This window comes from Poecilia reticulata, linkage group LG7, assembly GCF_000633615.1.
Source record: "Poecilia reticulata strain Guanapo linkage group LG7, Guppy_female_1.0+MT, whole genome shotgun sequence".
NCBI lineage: Eukaryota > Metazoa > Chordata > Actinopteri > Cyprinodontiformes > Poeciliidae > Poecilia > Poecilia reticulata.
In genome coordinates this window covers 15685057-15702068 of record NC_024337.1, presented here as the reverse complement: position 1 = coordinate 15702068, position 17012 = coordinate 15685057, and the positions used below count along the sequence as shown (strand labels likewise).

General features: G+C 36.8%; 3 protein-coding genes across 3 annotated transcripts in view; 1 reads left to right on the top strand and 2 right to left on the bottom strand.

The window, feature by feature from the left end:
* Positions 1-486: 486 nt before the first annotated feature.
* LOC103467809 (uncharacterized) lies at positions 487-4232 on the bottom strand. Its single transcript, XM_008414484.1, has 4 exons — positions 4035-4232; positions 3608-3925; positions 1071-1224; positions 487-965 (listed from the first exon to the last, which is right to left on the bottom strand). The coding sequence occupies exons 1-4, from the start codon at positions 4156-4158 to the stop codon at positions 818-820; spliced, it is 744 nt and encodes a 247-aa protein (XP_008412706.1). The 5' UTR covers positions 4159-4232; the 3' UTR covers positions 487-817.
* A 3561-nt stretch (positions 4233-7793) lies between these two features.
* ptpn22 (protein tyrosine phosphatase non-receptor type 22) lies at positions 7794-16074 on the top strand. Its single transcript, XM_008414722.2, has 9 exons — positions 7794-8197; positions 12669-12777; positions 14646-14722; positions 14849-14944; positions 15035-15073; positions 15157-15228; positions 15484-15543; positions 15753-15911; positions 16069-16074. Exons 1-9 carry the CDS (start codon positions 8096-8098, stop codon positions 16072-16074), a joined length of 720 nt encoding a protein of 239 aa, XP_008412944.1. The 5' UTR covers positions 7794-8095.
* Positions 16075-16527: 453 nt separating this feature from the next.
* LOC103467962 (round spermatid basic protein 1-like) overlaps positions 16528-17012 on the bottom strand; it is an 18454-nt gene continuing 17969 nt past the window's right edge. Inside the window, exon 3 of the mRNA XM_008414723.2 lies at positions 16528-16536. Within this exon, the coding sequence (XP_008412945.1) occupies positions 16528-16536 (9 nt within the window). The remainder of the gene's footprint in view (positions 16537-17012) is intronic.

Genomic DNA, 17012 nt, shown 5'->3' with positions numbered 1-17012 from the left:
GTTGCGCAACAACATCCCGCAGAGTAACCCTCTGTGGAATGTGTTGGTAAACAACTAGATAAACTTGCATTCAGGGTGATACAAAGCATTAGTGTTCCTCCATAAAGCATTTTGTAAGTGGTTTAAAGTTAAGACTTGGTCTCATCTGACCATAATTCGGGTTGCTTAACTATACATGTCACACCTTTAATGTTGTATTTTAAGAAAAAATAAAAACTGCTGTCAACTTCTCAGATTTGTACCTTCTTTTTGGGTCTACGATACAAAATTTAAATACATTTCATTAAGGTTTGTGGTCCTTACAAAGGATTTAAATGCATTTTTACATTTGCTAAATATGTGTAACATGGCAAAGTAAAAAGAGAAAAAAAACAAACCTAAATGTTGTGTATGTTTTAGGGTGTGCCATAATTGGAAGCAGAATTGTTTTTTACAGGATTCCAAAACTGTTCCAATCTTTGAATCCTAATTTTATTTTTTTCACAACAAAACACTGTTATATTATACTTTGTTTTAAATGTATTATAGGAAACAATTCAAACAACAAAACAGGTGTTTATCCACATAAATGTTCAAATTCAACTCAATATTTTGTATAATAACTCAGGTAAAAGCAAATTCTGGAAATTTGTGTAGTCGCTTGTAGTGCATAGTCTTACCTTAAGTATTCATTTGCATGTCATTCAGTAATTCTACTTTATTTAGGCTTTTGGACATTTAAGCATGCAGTACAAATTGAGGCAAATACTGCTTATTTAAAGATTACATCTGTACAAGGAATGTTAAAATCAATGAAATTGACTTAAAAAAAAGGATTTCACCCCATATTAAACTTTTTCCTCCTTCTGCCATGTTTCTTGTGTCTTGTTTTTGTACAGCTGATAAATATACACAGACTTATGATTAAGACTGTCATAGAACCCCATCTCAGCAGCTCATACCACAGTGGTACTCCAGTCCATGTGCTGTAAAAAAGAAGCGACAACGTTTTCAGATGAGTTTACTTTCAATCATTTCAGTCCATTATATATTATTTCCATCAGGGGGACAGTAAAAAGATGCATTCTAACCTGCTGAAAAACGCATGCATGGCAGTTTGATTGACTTGTAAAGACTGCTCTGAGGTGTCAGAGGGGATTTTTGTAGTTTCTATGCAGGTTGTTGTTGGTGAAGTTTCAGTCACAGTGGTCCTCATTCTGTCTGCGCAGTCATAAACAGGCTGCCCTAATAAATAAGAGCAAAGATATTTACAGAACACTGTGGAAAACTGCTGATTTTAACAGCATGGTAATAAAATATCAAACCTCATAGATGTTCAACCTTTGATAAAGGTAAATCTGACAAAGGTGACTTCTGTTACCTTTGTGACAGATGTGTTAGCTATGTGTCTTAAATGGTTAACACACTTTCTGTTCAGTTTATTTTTTTTATGAGTACTTAAAAAGAATCACCTTTTTATGGTCTGAATCATATTAAAATCCTCATAAGAACAATAAACCATAACCAGGCGGTGTACAACATGTTAAACCAGAGTATTAAACACTAAAGGCACCACAGAGTTAATATCTTGTGGTTCAAACCTTTCAGCTTGAGCCCCCTGCTGTGTGACCATATAAGTCTTTCACATAAATGCTGTTGATCTTTGGCCCACTTAACACACATGTGCTGCAGTTATTTGTGGTTTGTGGTTTTTGTGTTGATCAACACCACTTCCAAAGGCATGTGTCCAGATTCTGGTTGTAAAGGTTATCTTCTCTGCATGCTTTAGATGTTTTATTTATTCAATGCACCCAATGTAAATTTATGAATTAAGCACAGGCGTCTCACAAACCCGTTTATATGAATGTGATTTCCTTTGAATCAGGTGCTCTGTAACAGAGCACAGATGCAACTGAAAAAAGCTTGATAAAGTCTCTTGGCCCAGGGTACAGAGATGCTGTCTGAGGATCCAACACTGGATTGGAATTGTACCAGAGTTGCACAATATTATCATTTGTTTTTTTCAGCTGTTGGGAATAGGGCTAAAGGTTAGGGACACGCTTACAAATAGTTATCACATGGAAGCTGTTTGTGAAGATTAAAATCAATATCTCAATAAAATCCTGCAAAACTGCCCAGAACAGTCACTAAACAGACAGGCTTAACAAGAGGCGTGTTGTCTCAGATGAATAAAGGAGCATTTAAAAAGCAGTGTCCAATTCAGTTCTGTACAATTCCCAAAACTCAGTCCTCTTCCCTACATATGTTCACTTGGTAGATTTCTTAAAGCTGCAGTATGTAACCTTTATACTCAATGTATGTTTTTCACATATTTGTTAAATCTCTCACTATGTTGTGACAGAATAACATGACATATATACTGCTCAAAAAAATAAAGGGAACACTTAAACAACACAATATAACTCCAAGTAAATCAAACTTCTGTGAAATCAAACTGTCCACTTAGGAAGCAACACTGATTGACAGTGTTTTACGTTGCCAGTATTTTTCTACAGTGAAATTAAGAGAGTGGCACCAAAATATAATGTAGTGAAAGCTTCTGCAATCTTATCAGAGGATTAGATTTCTTAGAGTAACATGTATATATATATATATATATATATATATATATATATTTATATATATATAAATAAATAAAAGATCCACTAGAAAAGAAACAAATCTCAAAGAATCAAACTATAATCTGTTAGAAGTCACTTTTCCAGCACTGCTTTTTAAAAACACAAACATGCTTCTTGATGTCAATCCTTGTTTACTATTCTCTCGGTTCGCTGCCAGTTCTGAGTTCTCCCACACAGTTTTGTGGGAGAAGAATGTATGTTTGTGAGAGTAGCAGAATAAATTACGGCTTTAACAGAGCCTTGTGAGTGGACACAGCTTGTTATTGTCAGTTAGGCTTGGATTACAATAAATAAATCATTGTATACTTTATGTGCTGTTGCTCATCTGAATTCATTGAATTTCTGCTTCTCAATACATAAAACAACTCAACTGAAATTAAGTCTTCTCCTTTACACCACAACCGTGACTTTAATCTATTATATTTTATGACTTATTAATAGTAAAGTGCAGTCACAATGGCCATAGTTTCTATTGTTGACATAAAGATGACCAAAATTTCTTCTTAAAACTATCATGACAGTTTGTTTGCATAAGTAGGGGACCACAGAGTATAGGCTACCAAAGAGGAAGCCAAGCAGCAGGCACACATCTTCACCAGACCACTCACACACGGTTCTTCTTCCTGTAACATCATCACTAACTCTGGTGCATGTTTTCTTGTTTGACCACAAACACGAACCTTATCAGCATATTTGAACTTCACTGGATGTTCTCTCTAAAAGGACATGCAGTAGCAACACCAAAGCTAATCATAACTGTGGTACCATAAAAGTTAAAACATGTAATAGAAAACAAGCAGATTTAAACAGATTTGCATAAAAGCACACATTATTTTTGTTAAACATTTAGTGTTATGTTCTGATTTGGCCACATAACATTCTATATGTTATTATTCTATCTGTGTTCATTATTTGCTACATTTTATGAAAGATATTGATGGTTTCATGAGGTTTGACAACTTTAGTCACATCACTTTGGTTCTTACCGGGAACATTAGCAACATAGATGCAGCTGCTGTTGTCAGGCAAGAGGATCTTCACTGAAAGGGCATCACTCTGAGCATTGCTGATGCTGTTACTGGCAGAGCAGTAATACTCGCTGTCCTCTGTTAACATGCTGCAGTGTAAGCTTAGATCTGAAGAGCTGAGGAGCAGGAAACTGTTGTGGTGAATGTTCTGATACCAGGCATAAAAAACATTGGTTCCCTTTGCACCACCACAGCGGATGGTTACTGGCTTCCCCCAGCATGTTGGATCGTCTGTCAGAGGAGTCAGGGGCCAAAGTCTGGGCTTAGACACTGGAACTGGGACAAAAAAAGAACAGTCAGTTTGGAAGTCAGTAAACAATGCAATGTCTAAAAGGAGTTCACACATTAATTTAGAGCTCTAAATTAATTAATTTACGGCTCTTACCGAGAGTGACGGTCACTTTTATTGATGTCATTATGTCAGCATTCATTTTTTCGATCCCAATCCAATAAACATCAGAGTCCTCAATTTGGAGATTTGTTACCATCACAAAGATACGTCTTTTCATGTCAGATATCCTCAATCTGTTTTTATTTTTGGGTTTTGCAACACCATCGGTATCCCGCAAAATGTCACAGTTATGTCGAGAGGGTCCTCTGCACCAGTACTTCTTGCTGAACAGGAATTTACTTTCATAAGTGCAGACAATTATGAATTCTTCTCCAATATGTGCTCTGATGTCTCTTTTATCGCATTGCAGCTGAAGGCTTGCTGAAAAATTCAAGACATATAATGTTTACAGAAGGGAAACACATCACTAGCCAGAGTTATGGCATCCCTGATAAAGAGTCAGGGGTGCCAGCAAATAAAGATTTTTAGAGAAATCCAACATGACCCCATATTTTGGGCAGGATTTTAATTCCAACCATATGTCATATCAAAGCTTAACAGGTTCACCTAAAACATAAAATTAACATTGTCAGGCCAAAATCCCCCCTCAGGAGGAGTGGTCAAAGACTCATATCTCTGTGTGCTTCAACTCTACAAAATGTTGTGACTTAGCTCAGTTCTAACAGCACAAGTATGAATACATGCCCTTCTAGATATTTTCCTTAAAAAAATAAATAAAAAATCAAGTTGAATGTGCATGATGAAACAAAATGTTGGATTTTTCAAAACTTTTCAGTGTAAAATTTTGGTAATGCAAAAAAAACGTAAAAATAATTTTAAGGTTTATTACATAATGCCTGCTAAGGTAAGTAGTGCTGGAGATGTCAGTAAACTTAGATATTCATCACAAAGGGAATATTTCTATGAGAATATTTACCTTTAATTCAACTTTCAGTTATTCTTATTAACAGGGGAGAAAATAAAATAAAACATTATTTACTGTTTAAACATTCATCTCAAACTGATACATTGCATTTTGAAAAAGCAATGCTATTTTTAACATTAAAATTTGTATTCATTAAAGTGTTCAAATTTCGAACAAATGGTGCTGGGGATTTTCACTGTAAGCAATGACAATAAAATTACCACTGAATTTACTTTGTGTTTATTTATTTATCCAATACTTCTTATCTGACTTTATACAAGTGAAACAAACATTTAGTTTCTACTTTATCTACTCCATCATCTTTCCAGATATAAACAAATATTGGAAAACAATTATTTTATATGTTTCTATCTTTAAAACTAAAAACAATTAGCAAATAAACTAAGGAATAATAAATATTAAGTCATAGGTTACTCACTATGTACAAGCAAAAGTAGACACAATGTCTTCATGCTGATGTGAAAAGCTGCCTTCGGTTTTGATTGCTCGGAAAACTCAAGAGGTGGACTGCATCGCTTTGAATTTCCTGTTGGTTTGAACCACTTTCGCCTCTTCACATAGAACCTCAGAGGCATATAGTCTGAGTATGTTACCTGCTCTTCTGCCTCAAACACATCTGCTTTTCCATTACATCACAGCCAGTGTTTCATGTTTATTATTGGACATTCTCAGAGGACCTCTTATGTACTGAAGTCCACCTTTTTTATACTTGCATTGAGCTGAAGAAAATTTGTGATTTAAGAATGAAGTGTCATATTTCCTGTTATTTTTCTGACCCACCTGCAGAATCGTGGATAGGACTCAAGGTAGAAAGGAAAAAGGCATGAGGATTTGGGGAAACAGTGTCTATAAAGTAAGACACAGTGTGTGAGATGGGTGATAATGTGCAGGATAAATAATAAGATGATGATTGAGGAGCAGCTTATGGTCTTGTGATTCTCAAGTCAGGCAGAATAAACAGAAGCCTAGAGATCAGAGTTTGCCAAAACAGAGTTGGTTCACTTGACTCTAACCAGAATAGGCAAACCATTAGGGGTCAAATGAGCTTCTTAGGAACCTCTGCAGGTGATTAGATAATTGCAGGAAGGTGTATTGGCTGCTGAAGCTCCACTATGCCCATCAGCAGTGACCACCATTTGAAGGAAAAAGTCTGACAAGCACCGCCACACAACTCAGATCCTGACATTAAGTGCTAGCAGTACTTTATCAGTTCAAGTGTAGAGCAGGGGTGTCAAATGTAAGGTCCATGGGCCAAACCCAGCCAGCTAGAGGGTTCAATCTGGCCTACTGGATGAATTTGTAAAGTGAAATATAAAAAAAAGTAACTTGAAATTATTAAAAAGAAGTGCATTTCCTAAATCCTAATTAGGGTTTGGGTGTGCACTGTGGTGTAATAAGATTATTCTAGTCTGAGAAAAAAATACAGAGAATACCAGAGAGCCATATCTCAGATTTTCCATCTTCAAAAAGGATAAACCTCTTCTATAAAGACAGCCCACCTATTGTAAATTCTATAAATAATATGGATTTCACCAATTCTAAAATAATTTGATATAACATCAACAAGGACAGATTTAGTTAGTGTACAACTAATAGTTTGCCTGTCAGAAGTTTTTATCACCTTCCCCAGCTTCCCCAGGGTTACAAGCAGCAGTCAGGCTGAGTCCCTGATGAGTGCTGTTTGTGAGATTGTTTGAAAACCTGATTTGTGCTTTTGGCTTCTCCACGGCCTAACCCTAACCTGCCTGCTCCTTGAAACTCCTTGAACTTCATGGTGCTGTTTTGTTTGCTAATGTCCTTCACATAACAGCTACTTATGAGATTAAAATGCATGACTTCACAAGGCATGTTATTGTAGTGAATGCTATCTAAAAGTATACAAAGAAAAGGTGCTAAATGCCACAGTTTTAAGAGGTTCATCTCTTAAAAACCATTAATAAACATGTCTATTTTCATTTAGCTTCACTTGAACTAATTTGTGCAAGTCTTTCACATAAATCTGTGTAAAACTCATCAAAAAGTATAGTTTTATTGTGACAAAGGGTGGAAAAGTTTAAGGGTGTGAATACTTTAGCAAGAAACCGTTTTTCAAGTTATTGATGTTAGACCTGGTTATGCAGGTTAATGAATCAGAGGGTGTGCTTAGTTTTTGTTAACATAAAACATAGTTAATCACGTTCTGCTTCTTGTTTTTCTAGGGGCACGCTAACATAATTCTGATCTAAGAAATAACAAAAAATCTTTTAAAATAATGAACTGAAGAAAGGTGACTTTTACTTTGACTATAAATCACAGTGATTGTTGATCACTGTACTGTCCTGCAGTAAATTGTTTGGTTTAAGTTTAGCACAAAGCCACTAGATGTCACCATGCTACTAACCCAATGTATGGCACCTGTTGATCACAGAAAAATGTTGTTTTTATTTCACCTACTACAAATAGCTTAATTTTATTTAGAAAGTTTCCTCCTACATTAAATGTAATTCATCTTCACAGGTGGGTAGTAATTATGTTTGTTGAAGGACATTTGACACAGGGTTTTTTCCTTTTGTGACAAAAAGTTCTTCTGCTTACTAATAAATACGTTTTTGTGTAAAATGACAAACTGAGTCGTCACATTTTTAATAAGTGAAATCTAAAATGATCTAGAACAGGTAGATGAAGACTTTTCAGAAAGCTAGACTCTCAGATGCCCTTCCTTTGACCACTCTCTTTTTTTTCCTGCCTACATCCCTCTTCCACTCCTCGCCTGTATCCTGAATGTCGTCCAACAGGCTGTACAGCTTGCACTGCACTCTGACTTTTAGAGGCTGAGCTGTTTGGACGTGTTTAAAAGCACACATGCACGACTCGGTTTGTTTTCTTGATGTTTCACTCCCGGTTCCATGGTAGCACTTGAACGCAGAGTGAGTTTAGGACCCAGTGAGAGACAACCAGGGGGCGCGTCAGTCTGTTTAATCTGACCACAGAACCTGTAAGCTGACTTTTGCTTCCTCTGTGACATTTCACATGTTCCGTCACAGCAGTTCCTTGATGTAAGAGACGCGATAGAGAAGTGCACTGCAGTGCCACCATTAACACCAGACAACACCATGATCTGTGGACCGGGACCTTTGTGATCTGACATGCCTGTGAAGGAAACCCTATCCCAGGCAGCGAACAGCCAATCATGGAGCAGCAGGCCTGGATTCTGAGGAGCATCCTGACCCAGCTGGAGAGTCAGGAGGCTGCGGATGAGGGGGCACCAAATTGTATTGCTGGGGAGTTTGCGGTGAGTCAGCTGTAACAGTTCAGTCGTTAAAGTTCTGCTTTTAAACAGGAATCCATGATGAATTCCTCTGTTTTACTTACAACTTGCCCTATCTATGATGGAACCACGCAAAAGAAGTAAAGTATTCTGTTATTGAGTGAACAGACAAAATCTAAATGAAAACGAAAGCATATGGTCTTTCACATTTGTAAGTCGCCATACTCAGCAAAAAGTACCAACAGTTTCCTAGGCACTTTAATGCTTCCTCTTTGCGATGACGCGAGACATTGACGAGAAATCAGTGAGGAAGAAACATGTCTTCACCACTTTAAAGTAGCAAAGACAAACAACTGTGGTAACCACATGTCCACACACATGCAATCAATAGGGTTGGAGTTCATGTTAGACACCTTGTGGCATCCTGCCATTGATGACTGACAGCCTGAGGACAGAACTGTGTGTTTCCCATGCTGCCCCTCTGTCGTCCAACTAGACATCCCTGATGCCTCATTTCCTTAAAGGACAAAAGGAACTCTGTGTTGTTAGAGTCACAGACGGTCTGCAAGTCTTTCAACAGACTCTTAAGCTGACTGCCAAGCCCTCTGAACAAAAGGAACAGTGTCTCAGAGAGTCCCATCAGCACGGACAGGCCTTAATCCCGAGTGTCACTCGGTTAAGGGTGGAAGTCATCTGCTGGTATCAAGACACTCATGCCTTTAAACTTTGAGTCTGACTCTTTTTGGTACTTTTATGGGTTGTTTTATTTAAAACATTTCCATATATGTTAAAGAAATGTAAGAAAAAGTCAATGAAATACAGAAAAATGTATTTTCCTCAAGCTTGGGAGATGTCCAGAGTTGTTAGCTGTAGCCATAAAGAAGCTACAAAGTGGTCAGTGATCATACATCGGCATTGCTGAAGTCATTTCGGACCTACTTTTGCCTTTCAGAATTGTCGTTATTCTTCTTGACAAAAATTCAACAATCAGTTATACATTTTTATCTATATTGAAAAACTACAATGCAAATTTCCTGTTCCACCACATTCCAAATGTGCTTGTAGGGTTGAGATCTGGGTACGGTGGAGTAAATTTATTGTTATTATCAAGAAACCAGCTTCACAGGATTTCAGACAATAGATAAAGTGATGCAGGCTGTTGCATTTAAATTATGTTCTATTAGAACTAATAGGTGCTAAGTGTTTAAAGAAACCATCCCCCACACCTTCATACCAACACCGCACGTCTGAACTGTTGACGCAACGCAGGATGGATTTATGCTTTCATAATGTTTATGCCAAATTCTGCCACTACCATCTCAGCTATAATCCAAACTCAATGGAGCAGGCAACATTTTTCCAATCTGTTGCTGTTAAATGTTGGTAACCCTGTGCAAATTCTAGCCATAATTTCCTGTTTTTAGCTGACAGGACTGCATTAGCTCATATGTCGGATTCAGAGTTGTTGACTGTGTAACATAATTTTAACTGCAGAAGCTACTTCAGCTATCCTCCACATCCATACATCTAAATGCATTAAACTGCATGTGAGGCTGAGTTACTATCTATCTCAGAAAGGACTTGAATGTGCCTAACAAAGTGTCTAGTAGCCAACAACAAAGTTACAGGGAAGAAATAAGTTACAATTGTCTTCACAGGCCTTCAAATAATTTGAATATGCAAGGCAGCTGAACATGAAACTGATTGAGTTGCATTCAACCTGCCATAGAAACCGCACACACACATTCACACTCACACTTCACAAGAGATAGTGGAAATAACTTAAAAAGTGGATTAGTTGCTGGTGAAACTGCCAAAAGAAAGAAAGTGGTCCCTATCACCTATTTTTTAAAATTTTAAAAATGGTCTTTTCATTTTTAAAAGACCATGTCTTAAAAAGGTGGATAATTATGAGGGCGCGAGGCAGCACCTAGAATATCTTGTGTTATCGAGGTGCATTTGCATTTTTTTCTCTCAGCCAGCCTCATTTGTATCTCTCCCTGTCTCTGTGCTCACTTATTATTTCAGTATGTTAGAAAAAGCCCCTAATCTGTGAGTTAAAGATAACGCTTATGCTGTTAATTTGGTTCTTGTGTGCAAAAGTAGCAGAAAGAGAAGGCTAAAAATTTCACGTCTGAAATACGTCTGGGCTGCTGCACCTCTTTGTTGTTCCTGCATACCAACATCTCCTGTGGATGAGTGCAAAACCTTTTTAACCATGCAATTAAAAACCAGTATCCTCTCAGTTGCACAGATATTTAACCAACAACCTGATTGTTTGGAGCATAATGCAGCAGACATCCATATCTTGAGGCTACAGCAAACTCACATGACCTCTAAATGTGTTTGGCATCTCATTTAGTCAGTATCTCAAAATACTGATGTGACTCCCCTTTTAAGTAATAGAGGATGACTGTCTTCAAAGTGAAATGTTTTGTAGCATGAGTGTTTGTGTTACTTTCCTCTGTATGCTGTATGTCTTTAACCATATATAAGTATATAAAAACAGTTTAAGTGCAGGTTCAGATGCAAAGAAATGACATACATTTTGTGACACATTAAGTCTTGACACTCTCTGTGTATCATTTATGATATATGTATGTTTTGCATGTTGTATACATAGTCACCTGACTATCTAGGGCTAAAAGTACAATGGTTTATATAAAGTGAATGAGTCTCCTGCAATGGTGAAATAATTATTACCTAGTTCAGACAATGGGCTTGACTATGCTTCGGTGGCAGGTAGGGTTAGGATGAGCGAGTGAGTGAGGCTTCATTAGTGCAGTTAGAGGATCTAAAAAGTGTAGCATAGGTTAAGTAATGTTATTATCCGGCTGCAGAAGTTTGAGCAAGACCTGTGTCAATTTTGTGTCGGTGGCAAACATGAGCAGTAAATCTGCATCTCTAAATCCACTGAAATGTTTTAATTGTTCAAAAATTAAGGCAGATTTAACGACTTTCCCTTTGGTCTGACATGAAGGGCAGCACTCAGTGAACATTAGTGATTTACAGGCTTAACTGATGGACTTTAGGAGACAGAAGACAGCAAAAGCAGCATTCTTGAAGAGTCATTTTATGTACATTTTTATTTTGTCTTTCTTATCTTAAAATCAGAGTTGTAAATTAGGGACACCTCAATTCAAGACGTTTCCCTAAATACAAATATGAGTCGATTCATAAGAGACATTTAATTCTACTTAAGTTTGTATTTTTTCCCAGTAGTTTACTAAAATCAGTACAATGCACATGCAATAAAATAGTTTACATTTAATCATCATCGTCTGCTCTGCATTGGTATTGTGATTGTGTAGCACATGACTCACTCACATTAATCTGCTGTCCTTCACCATCAAACAAAGGCCACTAGAACAGAAGAAATCGTTAAAAAAAGAAAAGTTGTTCAAACTTACCGCACAGCGTTATATTTTATGAAGCGTGTCTAAGGAACTGTCTGCACTGCTTTCCTGCAGCAGCTGTCAATGTAAAATGTTTAAAGTTGGTAAATTTCAACCACTGGTTAGAAGATGGATACCAAATCAATCAGCAGAATTTAGACCTGGATTAAGATTTTTTTTAGAATACACGATGGCCTTTATGTATGATCTGGTTGGGTTAATCAAGTGATCTGGGAGTTCTATCTTTTCAAATAACACAAAATGAAGCGTTGATATGGCACGTTTCAAAATGGATTGGTGGAATGCTGCAGGCCTTGGTCTTTGCGTGAAATCTCTGCCCAATGAAACACACTACAGTGTGTACAAAATCACTAAAACTGTAAGAATGCAGACGTCCTTTGTAAAACTGAAAGATACCAACGAGGTTGGAGCTTACCTTGGCAGACGGGGTGGTCGCAGGAACCTTCTAGAGAGGGAGCAGATTGTCGTTTCCTGTACATCAGATATTTGCAAATTACAGAAACATTGCATGTATTTGTCACTTCTTGCTTCTAATTGTAGTGAAAATGATCTTTTTCAATGAAATTCTGTTAAACTACCTAGGTATGGATTATTCTTGGGCCCATTTCATATGCGCTTACAGCCGTCAGTTTCAGCCGTCAGGACAACAAGAAGCATGGATATGAAAACGCTGCAGTGTCTCAGTTGCATTTTTATTTAATCAAAATGGTGGTGTTTACTCATCAAGACACATAAGGGTTTGTAATGTACAAAACCTTCCAATGATACCAAGAAATGCTGTAGAAAATGCAAGTATATTAAAATGTTTTTTTTGCACTGTAAATACTGTTCCTGCTAATATATTTTTCATATCTGATGTTGTTAAAACCCTCCTATGTTGAAAAAAATGCTAGAAAAAGGAAGCCTCAAGCTGCAGCTTAAATGACTCTTTGTAATAGAAATCTGGTACATGGTGTGTTTGTTCCAATGCGGTTATATATAGAGATAGGAAAAAAAGCCCAGTGACATTTATACCACCGCAACACATGACAGCATGGTAGTTAAAAATGTACGTTGTAAAAAAATCTTTTGTTTTTCAGAGGCTGAAAAACCAGTCAACAAAGTATCGCATTGACAAGGTCTTCTCCACCAAGACTGCAGAAAAACAAGAAAACATCAAGAAGAATCGATACAAGGACATTGTTCCCTGTAAGTTGGGCTGAGTGCAAACCTGTGAAAACTGTGGATGGCATACATGTCTGTGCAAATGGTGTCATAACACTGAATGGTGATTCTAAATCTAGGTTTTAAGAAAGTGACAGACTGTCGGAGTTCGATGATACGGCTCTGAAAAACATCAGCATACAGTTGATCAAAATACAACACTTGCATGGTTTTGATAGTAATGCTGAGAAAAATTTTATAATGACAGAGTATTACTGCATATATAAATGATTAACACTGTGTGCTTCTTTTTCACATTTGGATGGAAAACAAATGTTTCATATAAGAAAACTTTAACTCTGTCAAAGCATTTTATAAACTTGTCAAAATAGCAACACAACAACCTGCAAAAATGCTTGAATTTGAAGGTTTCTATTATGTTGCTGTTATATCCTATGTATTCAGGGTGGCATGCTAAACCAAGTGCAGGAAAAGTATTTGACTTTTTATAAAATTCTTCTGTTTTTGCTTTATTGTCACAAACTTGAACATTTTCCAGGAACAAGGAATCTGTGTGTTGAGGAGGGAAAACTGCTAAGATTTCAAATTGCTTGAAGAAAGTCATTTCATTTTAAAAAGTCTACAACTCCATGTTTTATGTTAAATTGTAATCCGATTTAAAGCAAAAACTTCATGCAAAGTAATATTTTAAGCTTTCAGTTTATAGTCTGAGACAAAAATAGAAATAACAACAGTGTCCATGAATCATTAATATTTAGAAAACGACGGGACACTACATGTCCTTTTAGGCTTTATTCATCAAATATAGACTAGACTTTGACGTCGGAGGGCTCATAACACAGTTTGCGTTGTTGGCTTTTGCATTTTGTGAAATTCAAGATGTTTCCGGCACAACTTCACAAACTCCCAAGGTAAATGGAAAAAATAAAATACCTGTAAAGGTGAAGACTACAGCAATACTGCAAGTACTAAGAAGCAACTTTATTAGTCGACCCAAGCATTTCGGCTTGATGATGTTTTGGAGTCTTCCCTAAGCCTGTATTGTGAAACATCCTGACATGCAGGGCAAACTCTTCCTACCTTTTGTCTCTGTCATCACATTCACATTGGTTTCCACATTAAGCCACTGTGACTTTAGCACAATTAAGTGGTGATAATGCTGCCTATTGGGTGTATGAGGCATCCTCTGTTGCAACTGAATGTCACACACTCAGCTGTGACATTGGCTTGTAAAATTTTACCTCAAACTTAACAGTTACACCCTCTTTAGTTCAGTCCAGATGTTTCTTTCACATCTAATTATTTAAATATCGTTCGCTACGTTTCTGCCAAATCACTTCCCATCTGATTGCTTCACCGTGCGTATCTGCTTTGTCACTTCTTTTAAAACTCTGGACATCTGTTGACATCTTTTTTTAGGCGTTTTTACTGAAAACATCTTGCTTTCGGTAAGCCCTCACATGGACAAAGACATTAAGATTCAGGGCTGGTTAGCTCGTGTGATCAGCCCCAACTACTTTCCAACCACATTTTGACATCAATAAAATCTTTCTGTGGACGTCTTTTTACCTTTGACTTTTTCATCACATTTCCATGTGATGGTATATTGTAGCTGAAATGTGTTTGGAGTGTTTGCAGAAACGTTAAAAGTCAGGCAAGGTGGTGTACAACAAAATACATGTTAGATTCATCTTAACTGTTGTCTGCTTTGCTTTTTGATTGTTATGAATGGTGCATCTGTAAAATTACATTTAGGCATGCATTTTATCTTTATACTTCTGTGTTTGGTGCAATTTAGTGTTTTGCTCTGTTGTTTGACAGGAAAATGAAAGGTTATGCAATCATTGAAATTTTACATTGTTGGTACTTTGACCACGTTTCTCCTCTTCCAGTTGACCACACCCGAGTAAAGCTCACTCTCACCACATCCAAAAAGGACTCCGACTACATCAATGCAAGTTATATTAAGGTAAGTTAAATGCACCTTATTTTCTCAGGAAGTAGCTCTGTTACTCATTTGGTGTGATAGGCAGTACAATTGCTAATCATAACTATAACTCTGTAGTGTAAATAATATGCTCTGTTCTGCTTACAGGGAGTTTCAGGATCCAGGGCGTATATTGCTACTCAGGGTCCGCTTCCACACACACTGGTGGACTTTTTACGGATGATTTGGGAATACAACATAAATGTTGGTCTGCTTGTCACTTGCTGTGTTTGTCAAAACGTTGTTTCTGTTATGATCCTGTTGAACTGCTTTCGTTTTTGCTTCGTTCCTCAGGTTATTGTCATGTCCTGTCGAGAATTTGAAATGGGGAAGGTAACGATGCCTTCCAAGTAAAACGATGAATTTAAAATGAAAACATTTCAGAAGTAAATCTTTGTTTGTTTCATTCTTTTTAGAAAAAGTGTGAAGTGTACTGGCCACAAAATCAAGAGGATACTTTTGTATGCGAGGCTTTCACAGTTCACTGTGTGAGTAATTTTTGTCTCACTTTGTCTCACTTCCCACTCAGACAGTTTCCTATAACTGTTTTAAAATACACTGACATTCCCGTTTTCCAGTTATCCACATCTGACACCCACAGCACGTCATGGAACGTTGGAACAATATAAACTCAGAAACATGAACAAAATTACTCATTGTTTTCCTTTTGTAGCTTATTACTTAGCCATTTTTAATACTCAACCATCTTAAAAGTGTTTGTTTGTTTTTTCACTTTTTTCCAGGATTCTGAGGAAAGTAAAGGAGACTATCTGACAAGGATGTTAAGGTTGACTTATCGCAACGTAAGCATTAACCTTGAAAGTAGCTGTCATGGCATTTTCTCTGAGACAACCAAGAGATAAGGAACTGGTTTGACAGCTAAAACGACTGAAAACACAGACTGTAACCTCAAACCTAACTGAGTCATTCAAATGATAGGTTTGCAAACAAAAACATTTGACATAAAATTTGTGATTTCTGATCCCAAACATTTCAATTTTCTATTTTTCAGTGTAGCCGAACTTTGAAACAGCTGCATTACGTCAACTGGCCAGATCACGGCGTTCCAGACACCATCCCACCCATCCTGGACATGCTGCATGAAATGCGCTGTTACCAGGCGCATGACGACATCCCTATATGCATCCACTGCAGGTCAGAAGCTTTACTGGTACCTGGGAATCTTACCCATTGTCTGCTGAGCAAAGACTTTTTCTTTTAACAAATATTCATTTATTTGTCTGAAAAAGATAAATGGCAAATATGTTGTTGATTATGTAAGCAATAATCATTTCCTTAAACAATTTGACTTTTCTCTGTCTCTGAAGAAATAACCCTGGTGTAGATATTTAGCTTATCAGTTATACCACAAAAAAATAATGTTCAAATAGAAAATTAAACTAAAAAAATTCTTAACAAGGAAAAATGATCTTTTTGCGATTTCAGAATAATGCTGATGGTAATTCTAGACTTCTTAATCACATAATCAAATGGCGCATTGTTTAACTGACAAAACCATTATTTTTGGGTTTACAAGAACAAAAACCACTTACTCACTCCACATCTTCACTTTTGATAAACGTGTCAGACAACTTGGTGGACCACAAGGTTGTGTTCTTGGGCCCCTTCTATTCTCATTGTGAAGCCCCCAAATCTACCCAAATTACAACATGAAGAGCAACATTACTAATCATGCAGATAAGTCACAGTGTGTTCACCACTCAGAGATAAAAATAACATATTAACACACATAAGGCTGTTTTGATTATATGTAAAATAGTAAAGGATTACATATACTGTGTAGGACATGGGGGGTCTCAAAGAATTAAGCACAGAAACTTCATAATTGCAACATTAATATAATATTAAGCTGCTTTCTTATCCTGCCACACAAACATCTAGGAATGTCTCTGATACGTGTTTAAATGTGAGGAAATAAAGTTCAGCTTTTGTTGAGACGTATAATGTATATGCATTGGGATAATGGGTGTTTAATTAACTGTCTGCTCTCAATAGAGCTGCTTTTTGCGCTGATATTTTTTTTTATTATTTAAGATAAAAGTTTGAGAGCTCCAAAGTTCTTGAATGAATGTTAATCATAAAATAATCCAGAGAAAACGTGTATGGCTATGACAACTTCACCAGTCACAGGCAAAGCTTCTACAGTATATGGGATTGTTACAGCTGTTCCTTGCTATGGCATTCAGATAGAAATGGCATAAAATTCAATGCAGTTGCACATACAATATGTGATATATTTATATGATGCAAT

Coding starts and splice junctions, on each gene's coding strand:
- ptpn22 (XM_008414722.2), top strand. CDS start 8,096: ATGGAGCAGCAGGCCTGGATTCTGAGGAGCATCCTGACCCAGCTGGAG. Junction 12,778..14,645: donor ATACAAGGACATTGTTCCCT/GTAAGTTGGGCT, acceptor CTCCTCTTCCAG/TTGACCACACCCGAGTAAAG. Junction 15,229..15,483: donor AGGCTTTCACAGTTCACTGT/GTGAGTAATTTT, acceptor ACTTTTTTCCAG/GATTCTGAGGAAAGTAAAGG.
- LOC103467809 (XM_008414484.1), bottom strand. CDS start 4,158: ATGAAAAGACGTATCTTTGTGATGGTAACAAATCTCCAAATTGAGGAC. Junction 3,926..4,034: donor AAAAGTGACCGTCACTCTCG/GTAAGAGCCGTA, acceptor TTTTTGTCCCAG/TTCCAGTGTCTAAGCCCAGA. Junction 1,225..3,607: donor CTATGTTGCTAATGTTCCCG/GTAAGAACCAAA, acceptor CTTATTTATTAG/GGCAGCCTGTTTATGACTGC.